Source organism: Perna viridis, chromosome 4 (genome assembly GCF_037379345.1).
Source record: "Perna viridis isolate PV_CMFRI_1.1 ecotype Kerala chromosome 4, ASM3737934v1, whole genome shotgun sequence".
In the NCBI taxonomy this organism is placed as follows: domain Eukaryota; kingdom Metazoa; phylum Mollusca; class Bivalvia; order Mytilida; family Mytilidae; genus Perna; species Perna viridis.
The window spans coordinates 22,409,952-22,424,340 of record NC_142448.1 but is presented as its reverse complement, the minus strand read 5'-3'; the positions used below and the strand labels follow the sequence as shown (position 1 = coordinate 22,424,340).

The 14,389-nt window shown below is 32.9% G+C and overlaps 1 protein-coding gene across 2 annotated transcripts in view; it reads right to left on the bottom strand.

Moving 5' to 3' along the window:
* LOC148619344 (DNA-dependent protein kinase catalytic subunit-like) overlaps positions 1-9,812 on the bottom strand; it is a 99,117-nt gene extending 89,305 nt beyond the window's left edge. Inside the window, exons 1-6 of one of the 2 annotated variants that reach the window (XM_088579134.1) lie at positions 9,659-9,812; positions 7,471-7,547; positions 4,347-4,439; positions 3,596-3,670; positions 2,904-3,015; positions 393-505 (exon numbers count right to left, since the gene is read on the bottom strand). In XM_088579134.1, the coding sequence (XP_088435260.1) occupies positions 393-505; positions 2,904-3,015; positions 3,596-3,670; positions 4,347-4,439; positions 7,471-7,547; positions 9,659-9,803 (615 nt within the window). In that variant the 5' untranslated portion in view covers positions 9,804-9,812. Of the gene's footprint in view, positions 1-392; positions 506-2,903; positions 3,016-3,595; positions 3,671-4,346; positions 4,440-5,659; positions 5,803-7,470; positions 7,548-9,658 lie in introns of those variants that run through there. The other variant, XM_088579135.1, reaches the window with a different exon arrangement.
* Between the last annotated feature and the right edge of the window lie 4,577 nt (positions 9,813-14,389).

Genomic DNA, 14,389 nt, shown 5'->3' with positions numbered 1-14,389 from the left:
TAGTGTATATTATACAGAAAATAATTTTACTACCATTTTTAATACACATTTTCATCATTTAAAGTTTCGACAAAATAATAGGAACATGTGATGCTCTCTGTCCATTTTGGAAAACAACAGAAACTATTGTTGGTGTCAACATTCATTCAGAAAAAAATGCATACATGTAAATACAAAGTTGATTTTTAGAAACCAAATAATAATAGGGTAATTAATTGGAAAGAGTGAATAACCAAAATATAATCATGAGTGCCGAAGAATGCCTCGATTTAATGAGTAAGGGGAGCTTGTTCTGCGCAAGAGGTACAATCATTAAAGTTGTGTCTGGCTGCATGGCATATTCAGACCTTGGTATAAGACAAGTCTGTATATCTTGCTATCACATGATGTACCTGTTCTTTGAGTGAAGCCACACATTGTCCAATAAGCCTTGGAGCATATCCTGTCATGTATTCTGGGTAAATTTCTGCCATCACACCAAGTATTACATACACCTTTTCTTTCACTGTTTATATAATGATCAATATACATCAACAAGAAATAGTTTTAGTATTAAATGTTCTAAAATGTTAGTATTTAGGTATATTTGTATTTTATGAATACTAGTTTGTCAATCTGAACCATACTTTAATTTCACAGAAGCAACAGTGGCAGGCAGGCACGTAACTTTACTTGAAAAAATTGTTTTGACTATGAGCAAACCAGTCGTCTCTATCTCATATATGCCACATGCTAAGAAGAGAGGCTGTGGATTCCAATTATAGTTTTAAGTATGAAAAAAATAATCATGAGTGTTGTGTTCAGAGAAGGCTTTATTATATAATTTTACATACTATATAGTATGTCAAAGCATGTGCCCCATATGTCCAAATAAAATAACACCTGCAAATCTACACATTTCTTAGTAATTAACAAAAACCCATAGATGTGATACTTTGAGAAATTAATAATAATGTAACAGCTCGTAAATCTTTTTTTTTTTTGTGGGTTAAAATCATCTTAAATAAAAACGCTTATCAGAATTATTGAAAACCCCAGAAAAAGCATCACAGTCATCAATACAAATTTGTGATCTCACTTTATAAGAAAGAGCATGTTGTGCACAACAAATCCTCACTTTAATGGTGGAATGAAAACTCTGCAAAATACCCCATTCAAGCAGACTTGATCCATCAGTATCTGAGCATTCCAGAACCATCCGTCCCACAAGAACATTTATTTTCATGTTACAAAAGTAAGAAATCGGCTGTCATTATCTATATACAACCAAATAATTTTATTGAACAAAAAATGTATTTGGAATACTAACATCAATAAGAACTAATATGCATATTTTATATATCAACAATCCAAATAGAAATTCCTGGTTGTAATTGCCTTGTTTACAAATCTACAAGATAAACAGTAACTGATTGAAAATTCTATTGGTTAACAAGTTGGTCAGAGTACGCAAAATTTGTCAGTCCTGCCAGTCCTGACCGTAAAAAAACAGGGTTGTCCGATGTTTTTATCACGAGTGATGGTCCGAGGACCGCTGGTAAAAAATGGCCGTCACAGTGCTTTGTTGGTTTGATTATTTGTTTGGTTATTAGTTGTTGACTGGTTTGCATAATTCCATTTCCGGGTTTAACATTGGGTACCAGATTGTTGACATCATGCTAATGACTAATGGTCTTAGTCTTGTATTCTTTGCTCCACAGGCTTCTATAGTATACCTTAAATTTTCATGATTTTTTAAAAAATAGACAAGGAGTTTTAATCTAACTTTTGACCATGTTTTTAAATTAAGGAAATGTCAAAAATAATTTTTAAGTCCATTTTTGAAAAAAAGGCACGAACTTTGGTACACCAGGATAGGCCAAACTAATTATAGACTTTTTCTACTTTCACTTTTATTTTGAGTTCATAAAATAGACCCCTTTTCTGAAGCATTATTTTTAATGAAAATACTGTTTTTCCTCAAAAACAAGTTTTTTTGTGTCATAGCTTGATATTTACCCTGTACTACTGATGAAAAATGATAGTCATTTGCCAAGAAACAAAAACAGGAAAAAGCAAAAAGGAAGTGCACTATATTTTTTAGCCTCCATGTTTTGACATACACCCGGTCAGGAATATGTAATACAAGACTGATACCTAATGTGGCCTATTCAACACTTTACCAGTGCCGTTCCTGGCATACGGCCAAGCAACTGTCATATGCCGTTCAGACTAATAATACAATGCCTATAAAGATGATGATGATCATGGGGAATTTGCTGCGAACTTTTTTTTTTTTTTGTGATTTTAACGTTAGATCACAAAAACAGAAAAATATCAAGAGCTACGATTTAACAGCAAATGGGGAAATGGACAGTGGTGATGAGTTTGACTTTGAGCAGACTGAAGCAGAAAACTTTTCATGGATTAAAAAATCTGCTGTTGAAGAATGATTATGATAAATTAAAATTATTGATATTCAGATAATTATATTGATACAAACTAAAGTTACTAAACTAATCACATGCAAAATCGGAAATACATAAACCTGTATTATAGCCATTTCTGAAAACAGATTGAGAAAAAAGCTCCACAACCAAGTCAATACAACAAAATGAAAAGCAACTTGGCATACCATTAAGTCATTAAAGAATTTTAATTAGCCAACAGTAAATAAACGAAAATGAGTGGGACTGGCTAAATATCTGTGAGACTGACTGGACAATCTAACCAGCCAGTCCCATGACTGACAGGGCAAAACAAGTTTTTGAGGACTCTGGTTTGTAATTTCAGGTGATTGCGACAAAATCAAATTGTCTACAGTAAACATCACAATACATAATATGTTGGTAAATTTGTTTGTAGTTGGTGCACAGACATCACTACCATATCACACACAAGTAATAATCAATAACAATCTTTACCTGTAGCAGGACACTTGGACAGTGTCTTAGCAAACTCCATGAACAGTTTCTCTGCCATTTTTGTTACTTCAAAATCTTTCCCCACCGAAGTTCCGGCTGTCAACTCAAGTAACTACATAATAACCACAATAATATTCACTAGTATCCATGGAAATTCATATTGAAAAAAACAATATTTAATTTTATTCTTCTTTTTCCTTTTGCAGAATCTACTTACAATCACATAACTTACCAATCACAAAATAAGGCAAAATATCTAACATCCTTTTTCATGAGCATTGTTATATAAACAAAAATCAAAATAAGAATTTTTTTAACTTCTTCAGATGATGAGAAATTTATATTTTTATTCGAAAGTGAAAGATTATGTAGTCCTGTTGTTATAACCATGAAATAGTATTTTCTATTGTTGATACCTTTTATGTACATGTATCATTTTTATCCATTAATGTCACATGTATTGCAGTACCTTACTATTATATTTTTTATGTAAATAACAATAATAATGTATATTTCCAAAGCCTCTCAAAATTCTTCTAAGAATGGCACATACATATTAAATAATATTATGTAAATTCGAAATTATTTATTTTGTTTATGCTTCAGTATGTGTGAGATTATAATAAACCTTTGAATCTAAATCTTCAACACAAAATAAAAATGACCTAAAGTCATTATATATAGCCACTTACCTTACACAGAACTGAGATAGCAGCAGCTCTGATTTTGGCTCCTCTTTCTCTCATAAACAGTGACATACAAATATCCTACAATGTTATCAGTTACATTTGATACGTACAGCTTTCGATTCTATTTTTTATCACAATATTCTAGCTTAGTCTGTACCTTTCATTTAACTTTGGAAAAATTGTAACAAACCAAATATTAGGCCCATTTCCATATTTAAAAAAAATAAAATGTTTAATAACTAGCATTACTACTGTACAATCTAATCAAAATAAGACCCATAATTGTTCCATTCAGTTACTGCATGTAGGATATAATAACACTCTATTCTATTTTCTTTTCTGATGACCTTTCTGATCAGCCAATCAGATTTCATCTTTAAGATTCTGAAAGCATCATCCAAAGGGAAAATCCTGAGGGCTCCGAAACAGTTATCGAACAGAAAGTAAAATGGAGTGATGTTAGTTCTTACATGCAGTGACTGAGTAGAACAATGATAATCCTTATTTATTTGACATAGATTTACTGCATACAGTGCATACAAAAACATTCCATTTAAAGAAAAAATGCACATCACTAAACTACTAAAAAAAAAAAATACTGAATTAGAATTCATGGAATCTAAAATATCATAATTGTAAAGCAAAAAAAATTAGAAAAATTGTAAAAAAACTACTCAGTAAGGGGGAAACCTAAAATAATTATAGTATATAAATGAATCCTATTTATTGGATAGTATTTGTTTTCAAAACAAACCTTAATTTCCAATGCATATGGAGATACTTTCTTTTCCACTTTTTGAATGAACTCTGACAAAAGTTCAAGAATTTTCTGTTTACTACTTTGGAACTGAAAATAAACATGAAAATGAAGGAATATAATTCTTTGAAGGTACATATAGTTCAATACTAAAATCAATTCATTAATATCAATTTTCATGTCTTTTTTTTTTTTTTAACTTTTAAGATTTTTTAAACTTTGTGGATTTCATTAAGCTATTTTAGAATACACAATGTAATGTAATATTTTAATGAAAGTTAAATTTCAACATTTGACCAAACCATGAAAGCCATGAAAACTGATACCATAAGGATATCTCCTCTACAGTATGTAGGTAATAGATTCTTCAACTTAATTCCAGTACAATTCTTACATCATTTAGAAGGAAGCAAAATGTATCATAAATAAATAAGCCATTTCAAATAAACCCTCTGCAAATTCAACATAAACTAGAAAATAAGTGAGCTCAATGAGTGATCCTTGCGTCATGCTTAACTTTTTCGTTGGAACATCTCAATTTGCTAACATTAAGCAGCAGTTATCTGACTTTATTCCTCATATACAGTTTCATTATACTTTACAGAATAGTTAAAGAGGAGTTGTATCAAGAAGCTTGGCTGTCGATCCCATTTGTATTGCAATTTTTACAAACATTTCTTGTTTGTGTTATTTCATTAAAATTTTAACAAATTGCGAAAAAATTACACATAGTCAAGCTTGTAAGAATGACTAGCTTTATCCCTCACACTTTAAGCAAATCTTAAGTGCTCAAAACAGCAGATAAATCGGTTTGTGATTAAGAAACAATTTTTAGCCGTTGTTACTCCATTTTTAACTTCTGGTTAAGCTAAATGAGGAATCTGATTGGAATCGTAAAACTAGTCCTCCAAGTATCAATTTCCAGAGCATAACTTTAAAGACTGTGATGCACCGATATACCAGTGGATTGTTACCCCCTACTTACAAACTAAAGAATTACGGTACATAATTCCAAAGAAAAACCTTCAAGTACAATATCATCCTTTGCAAGCATCCAACTTTAATCATCTTGCATCATGCATATACATGTATATATATGCTAAACCCTTCTATAAAGTTTCATCAAAATCCACAGAATGGTTTAGGAGCTGTGCTTTCTAGGTCCATGAATGAAAGGGCAGCAAGAAACAGACATGGTGATTCCTATACTCCCACAAACTTTATCTGTAGGAGAATATAAAAACATCTAAACAATTCTTCTTTTAAAAATTAAGGTACTTAACAGGCTTGAGCAACAAAACTAGCCTTACACAAAAACTAAAAGGTAAACAGTCATAATCCAATTTGTCCTATCAACTGTCCTATCCTATCCTATCCAATGGGCCCTTCAAATCAGGTTGGGGTCTGTAGGCCACCTAGGCCTCCATTAAAGTCAAGGGGCAAAAGCTCCTGTCTGAAAACAATTTTAAACATTTTCACTTGAGTTTGGAAGCCATTTCCTGGCTGCACTTTTATGGTGCAGATTATTTGGAGTTTTTTTTCATACTGTATGTATATTTTGAGTTTTGTTATGAAAAATTTGAAAGATTAGGCCTAAAATAAAAGCTTTCAAATTCATCTGCCTTGAATCAATTTGGTTGCTATTATCAAAATCTTTGTCCTATTTTTTTTTGGTGGTATGTTTATTTGATTGACAGATCACTGTAAAACACTGAACTTTATCCACCTTTACAAGCTGTAATTAACTGTAGAATTTTACAGCTTTACAAAATTATGACTTAATACAGCTTAAAATTTGATAATAGACTCTGCCTATGACGAGTCCAGATGTTTTGGAAATTAATTATACTCAACATTATCATACCTGCCAACTTTTGAAAATCCCCATGGGGGTTTTCAGGCAAGACACATGTGAACGGACATTTTCAGGACATCTTTTGCTAACTACATGGGTTATCCTGTAGTAATGTATTAATGAGACAACCACTCTAGTATTAAAGGGCTTTTTTCAATTAAACAACAAGTGCATGCATTGTAGTAGATTGAAGTTTGTAAGCCCATTTCTGTGATGGATTCTTACAAACCTAGCTGAAATTTTGAAGTTTCAATTCAAATCAATAAATGAGAAAACATTTTATATACATACAAATGTATTTCTACCATTTTTAAAATACAGTGAGCACATCTTCCTTTGTTCCATTAATGTCAATTGCAGGAAAAAATTTGAATTTAAATGGGATTAGTCCAAGCATCAGCACAGTTTTGTTCTATGTGAAAGAATGATACTATTAAGTATTAAGCTAACAAAATCTAGGAAACATCTTTGATCACCCTGTCGGACTCAAACGGACTGCAGGGGAGTTAACTCATTTTTTACAAACAGTGGTAATTTTATAATGATTCAACAAATTTTAGACCTGTGCAATTGACAATATTTGTCAAATTAATTGTGGAGTAGAAATTAATCTTTAGGAAATGATTGGCTGTTCATAAAATAGTGGTAGATCGAATAATTTTTCTAATTGTCAACCATCATCAATAACTCTGATCAGCTGATTGCTCCTCAGAGATTGAAGAACAAATATAGGGGTATAAATTCTGAGTTTTTTTTTTATTTTGACAAAATGAAGTTCTGGACAAATTTGACCTGAAAAACGTGTAAGCAGGTCAAATGGTTAAAATCGTGAAAACCAGATTAAATTGAGTAAGTTGGCAAGTATGCATTGTATGAAATCTTACCATGAATTTGAAAACTGGAACCTTACTCGGAAACAAAAATATAAGTTTAGACTTATTAAAAGGAACTGGTTTCAGAGAAGTGCTGTCTTACAAACATAGTAAGAGCGACAAGCAACCAGTCTAATCAAAACAATAAAATCGAATCACTGTTTGATAAAACACATACAAATTTCATGGAGGTGAGCACAATAGACTTTTGATGTGGCATTTCAGAAAATTAGCATCCATGAAAGGCACAGCAACTTTGGCAGCATGGCATTTGGAGAATAACTGCATTATTACTGCAATTCCATGTCCCAGAACTATCCCTGCATAACTGATCATCCATAAATTTTCTGTGACTTAGATATAAATAAATTTTATATTGTACAAAAAATGTTACCTCATCCTTTGTAACTGTCTTTGTAAGATACCTAGTTACACCAATATCTTTGTCAAACAAAACAGAGCAGTAAAGATCTGCAAAAGAAGATAATTGTTTATTATTGTAAGTAACACTTATATCATAATGCCTTCTGAAGTTCCCCAACATTGGAGTGGAGACATATTGATTTTGCCTTATTTGTCTCTCTTTCCATCACACATTTGTAAAGCGCAACTTTAACAGTGATTTTTCTGTTATTTATATTATATCTTATTTTAATGTAATTATGTAGTAATATTGTATTTTAATCCCCAAAAAAATAAAAATAGGGTAACAGTTTAGCTGATTGATTTCTGAAAATTCTAGTAGTACTTATGAATATTTATGAATTAATTGAGCTATTCAATTTTGTTATCGAGTATACCTGGTTTGAAGATTTGATTTGTTTGTTTGATTATTGGTGGTAGGTTGGAATTCTATTGTTCTCGATCAGGAGACGGGGTTTAGGATTTCTTATAGTACGGACTTGTTTGTAAAAGTAGTCCTGGTTGCATTGAGTTTGATATTGCCGTATTCAAGTATACATGTATGATATACTGTTTATCTGGTTAGACATGATACCGGTAGACAGGAATGGCATTTCTAACACATTTTGTAAGTTGCAAATTTTCACTCTGATCATAACATAAAATAACTCTTATAAATGATTTTTATCTTTTCTAGTCAATTTTAGTTTTCCTTGCATGAACTGGGTAAAATACTATTTAATATGTGAAGAATTAGATTCAGAGAGCTTGAGTATTTTCATGGCAGCTGAATTTTATTCTTCATAATATATATTAACTACATGTATTTATTGAAAGGTTACGGCCAGCGCATTGTATTACATTTGTATTTTGGTTTTAGGACACAATCCTGTATATGCACATTTCAAATTGGCCAGGACCATTAATTTTACTCAAGATACACTCCACAAGTGGTAAGAAATGGTTTTTGATTATATATACTTATTTTGATCAATTGATGGTATTTGAATCCATTATAATACTTATTAATTGGTTGATAATCCAGTGGGTATACACTACGAGTTCAAACTTTAGAATGTAAAAGAACACTGTCGAGTGAACTCGATTAGAAAGAGTAATCAAAGGAACCAAGATTATAGTGGTAATCAAAAGAGTGTAATCCAGGCACAAAGACCAGACATGGAAAACAGACATACACAACAAAGAACATAAAGTAACTAAAATCATACATACAAAGTAACAACAGCAAATGAGCAACTCGGACTCCACTAAAAACTGGGAGCATGGACCAGGTGCACCGGTAAGGTAAGCGTCCTCCGCTTTTCTAGAAACACCCGCTGAGTTGCTCATAAAAAGTCAAGTCCATGGTAGACGAAAGAGGAAAGGAAAACTATGACACGTTGAACAAATCAGTTTTCATGGCGCATTAATTAATTATTGTATTTAAACAGGGGTCTGAAGATACATTTGTTTTCACTTGGTTTAATTATTAACATTATATATATATGAAACTGTGACATATGAACTGAGAATACTTTTCTATATCTGTTATAATATTCTATTTTTAGTGTTTTATTATTGGGTAATAAACTTTAAGAACCCTTAAGACAGCTTGGAGGTGTTTCTTTCGCGTAAACAACCCCATCACACAATTCCTTGGAAACTATAACACAAAATTTCATGTCACATTTATGGTAGTAAGGAAATGATATGTTGTTGTGCATGGTACCAGGAATTAATGATCCATTGAAATCTGTGGTAATTATACTCCTTAGGCTTTGAACTTCAGAATGGGGGACACACAAGTTTTTGTAGGCAAAAAAAAAAAACACTTGAATGTCATTTAAGTCTACCGTAGGTTTTCTTAGAAAAGGCTTTTTAAACATATAAATTAAAAAAACTGTAAGAAATGAGAAATAAGACAGATTTTTTTTAAGTTTAAATATTTATTTCACTCCAAACTTTCCTAAGGCTAGTAACAACAAAAAAGAAATCAAACCTTAAAGCCCTGAGACAGTTGAAAGAGCATTTGCTCACAAAGCAAAAGTCTTACACTCAACCCCAATATGGTTGTGTTATGAATTTTGTTGAGTGTATTGTGGAGTACAGAGAAACAAAACAAACACAGGACAGGTCGAGGATACAGTATGTTTCTTTGGATTATAGACGATGTCATTTACCAAAGTCTTTTCCTTTAACCTCGTGTATGCATATTTGTCTTATATCAGTAATAGAATTCTCTGATTGATCTTTAGAAAACGTATCATTCGTAGATAACGAATCGTGCAGACTCCGCAAATTTTCTTGTAGCAGACTTGCCGCCATCGCGGTGTCTAAAACACAAACCAATGTTGGTTTTAATGGAATTCCCGAAGATCATGCTCGAGAAGACGGACATGGGCCATTCAAAATACCGTAATAAAAAACTTATGATTTTCTTAGCGGGACCAGGCGCGTAGCTGCCGTTAGGCAAAAAAAGCTTTTGCCTGTACTTAATTTTGCCATTTTTTTAGATAAAATACATCCAGTAGAGTCCAAAAGGGAGGGGGGGTTCGCCTCCCTGGACCTGCTAGGGGCCTTAAGCGGCCCACAGACCCCCTGCCGTAATTTTGTCTACACTTCAATTTGGCCTCAGCTACGCTCCTGGGGACTCCCATTGCCCATTTATTTTTTATATTTAAATACGAGAGATCATATCGGCATTTTTTCAGTTAATTTTCGGATTATAGTTTGATGAAAATTAAGAGAGAATAGAACTGTTTCCATGTATTGAAGATGGTCACACACACCACCATAGGGTCATAACATCAAGCAAAACATTTGACGTAAGGGAGCAACCGTTTGATTTTCATGGGGGGGGGGTAGGGCTGGGATTAAATTTGAAAAAAAAAGGCATGATGGTAGCATATGGTAAAAAATCCAGGATGAATCTGTTGAGAAAAAATATCAGGATATGTTTTTGTAGGCACTAAAATGTCACAATTATTTGTCGTATTTGGATGTATCCTGAAAAAAACTCCAGGTCAGGCTGAAATCAAAAATAAAAAGTCAGGGTAGTCTTAACACAAAAATAAATATTCAGGACGAAATATTTGATCCCAGCGCCTCCCCATAAAAATCAATGGTTGCTCCGAAAAGATCAGATGACCAATTTCGGTTTATTGGTAAAAAGAAATTTTTAGCATTGTACAAAAAATCTCTTGAGTGTTGACAGGCTTTGGCATTGCGCATTGATGGCTGTGATATCAAACATCCATACGTATGGGCTAAATGAATTTTGTCAAAGACAAATGAAAAACTGGAGTCATCGCGTTTGTCATATAGTCGTCCGTCTTCGACGATCTCTTACGCTTAGCTGCATCTCGTATCGAAAGCGAAGAAGTATGTTCTATCTCAATGAATGTGAATTGGTAACAAACTCCGTGGTGAAGTTTTAGATGATGTGGTATCAAGAAAACTTAGATGATAGTGATGAAATGTATATGTGTGTATAATTTGTCGAAGTAATTCCTGCTGATGAAATTTCGAGAAACAGCTAGCACATTTATTTTAAAGGAACACAGTTTCGGAAAATGAAACGATGTAACCATTCTACGTGTAATGATATAAAAACCTTTATTAAAAACATAAGTCAAACACAATCGTGGTTTGCAACCACTTGATAAACTAGCCAAGAAAAGAATAATTAATGTGGTTTTGTTATTTAAAAATCGCTCAGAAAGAAATATCTCTCTTCAAGAAGAAATGAAGAAGACCAACTACTAACTGACCAAAAACAGACTAAATACCAAAAACAGCAAAAGCAGTGAGTCACTAGAAACACTAAATGCAGGACAACAATCTCCATCAATCACCACATGTGTTCTCAATTTATCAAGTTTAGAATAAATCTGCAGGGATATCAAACTAACTGAGGAAACTCTTGCCACTATAGAGATACCTCCTGACACTATCAAAATATATGTGGTATGCAGTACGTTGGCGAAACAGAACAACCTTTCAACAGGCGTATGAATGGTCATCGCAGTGACTACAAATACAAACCAGACCTCCCTCTGAGTCGCCATCTTTGATCTGCCGGACACACCCAGGAGGATCTCCACAACATTGTTGTGACGATCATAGAACATAATAAAAACTGGTCAAAATGTAAAAGAGTATCTCGGGAAAGCTTTTGGATGAAGAAATTGCAAACAACTTCTCCAGATGGAATTAACGAGAAAAAATAATTCATTTTTAGGTCTTGGATCTAAGGCTGGTACAGCACTACTTGCTATACATCAATACGCCCTACTACTATATTTGAACTTTTTATTTTTTTTAAATTGTCTTCCACAGTTAATTGTAACTTTGATAAAAAGACCCTCTTTGTTATTTTCATTCAGGCTCCTCATCAGTTGCTTATGTGAGCCTTTGATAAAGGTACAACCACCCACAGCGCACGCTATTCAGCTTCTGAATCTGTTTTGATCTTGAACTTTGTGAGTTTTATGCTCGTTAAGTTTTGTGAGTTTTATGCTCATATAGTTTTATGAGTTTTATGCTGAGGAAGGATATCTGTTATCCGAAATATTCAATTTAAATTTTACCATCTTCTGGTGATGTTAAACATATTTAGACGTATGAAGTTGTATTAGTATTAGTAACTTCAGCTGATACACTATGTAAAATGGAATGAATTTAGCGCATAATTGTACCTTGTGTATTATTTATGCCGAAAATCACTGAATTTTGGATTTTCAATAACAAAACATCATATGTAGCGGGAATTGGATGTTAAAGGACTCTTTGGACAAGATCTGTTATGAAGTCTGTCTCATATGAGCGAAGGAATAGATCAGCAGACAGAGGTTCATAATCTTTTCCCACTGGTAATCCGCCTATCCGTAGAAAAACGCGTTCACCATACCTGACTAATATGTCCTCTATAACTGTCCAACATTTTGATATTTTCCTCGGTGTATTTCGAAGATGATTTCGACTAGATATTAAGAATTTCTTCCAGATATAGGAAACTTAAGAAGAAAACTGAGTTTTAACTTCAAAATTCCACCATGCATAATTCACACAGAAAGCAATGAATAGCCATTAATATCCCTCCTTTCAAATCTTAATCTGTGCGCACGTATGCAGAATTTTATACGACACCCTTTGACTCTCTTCAAATATCATTTCTAATGAAATGTTTAATATCAAATGTTCCTTAGGTTCTTAGTTTATTACCACACTGTTTCATTTCTTTTGTAAAGTTCATAATTCCAAATAATATATGTTGATTTCAATTTTCCACGAATTTGTGCTTTTCACAATAGGAAAAGGGTGGATATCGTGAAAAGTAACAAATGCACCAGCGTATAACCTATATACCAAATAGTAAATACTTTCAGCGGTCACCAAAAGGTCACATGAGTGATAAAATCCACGGTAAAATATTATAACGACGACAATTCTACAAATTCAGTTACAATTTAAGACTTCATACCAGAGCAATTTTATTCACAATAATCACAGGTACATGGGATCGGGATTTTTATTATTTATTTTATTTTATTATTATTATTTTGTTAAAAAGAAAAATGCAAAATCATGTGTAATAACATCAAATAGTGCACTTATACTATCCATATGAAGTTTTCTTGGTGTAACTTGAATGGCGTGTCCACACTTTCTTACCATAAACTACCGGTGCTCAGGGTTCGACCTCTGTGGTCGTTTTGAGCTGCGCCGTGCGAGTCGTTGCTTTTTCTGGATGTATAAAAATGTGTTCTGTTGATATTTCAAACGAATTTTTGATTGAAGTATCCTACAAGTGACCTCATGCTTCATTTTTACCCCGTGTTTTGTGTTACTGGAGACCTCAAAAGAATCGTGTTTTTCTCTCCATCATTATACCTGGAAATAATATTACCATGCCGCGCATGGTCCAACATAGGTAAGAATAATGGAAATGAAAGTCCAGGATTTTTGTCTACTATTTTTAAAAAAAAAAAAAGACATGAAATCTGTCGAATAAAAATACTAATCATTGGGGCGGATCCGGCGTACGCACTACTCTAAAATTCTGAGAGCAAAAAAATTTGCATGAAATCTTGATTTTTAATAAATTCTACCCGAAAAATTGTTCTTCCTTCCCTTGCTCGGCCTTTAATTCGATTTATGGACCCTAATCTGTAATCCCGAATCAACAGATGGGAAAATGATAAAATTAGAAAAGCTTCATTGAATTTAAATGAAACATAATTTGGCATTTTTATAAGACATATATTTCACTTCCAATAGTATTATTGGTATTCAATTACTAATGAGACATAGTGGATGGCGTTACACTATTTGTATTTAGGCTTCAAAAGATGGCTGCCAGGCATACACATACATGATGCAGAATGCTGTGCCAGTCCGATCCTTTTATAATCCTTAAGGCGCCGACCAGTTTTATAGTGAAGAGGGCTGGAGTTTATTTGAGAAAAAAATGAAGTTATTCAAAATTTCAGCAATTTTCATTTTTTTTTATTTTCGTGCTAATTTCCCAGCCCCCTCCCCCTTGAGCAGAAAATGATCTGTGCCTTAGGCTAAGAAATTATACACAGTGACACAATTGATTATTATTTTTCAAATGTTTAAATAAGTAAACTCCATATTATTTAGCAGAAAAGGCCATTAAATTGGCCTCAGAACTAAATCAAAACTGTTCACAAATGTTGCAACCATGCTCTTTTCCTTCCTAAATCTGGCAGACATGCATTTGTTTACTCTGGTCCTTTTCATTAGAGTGCAAAAAGGCAGATCTCAAGCAGAGATTGAAAATTTTCCTAATAGAAAAACAGGCTAAAGAATAACATCAGTTATATTGATAAATGAAGACTACTCATTTGTTCATGTATTGTGAACATTGTGAACATTATGCCTTTTTA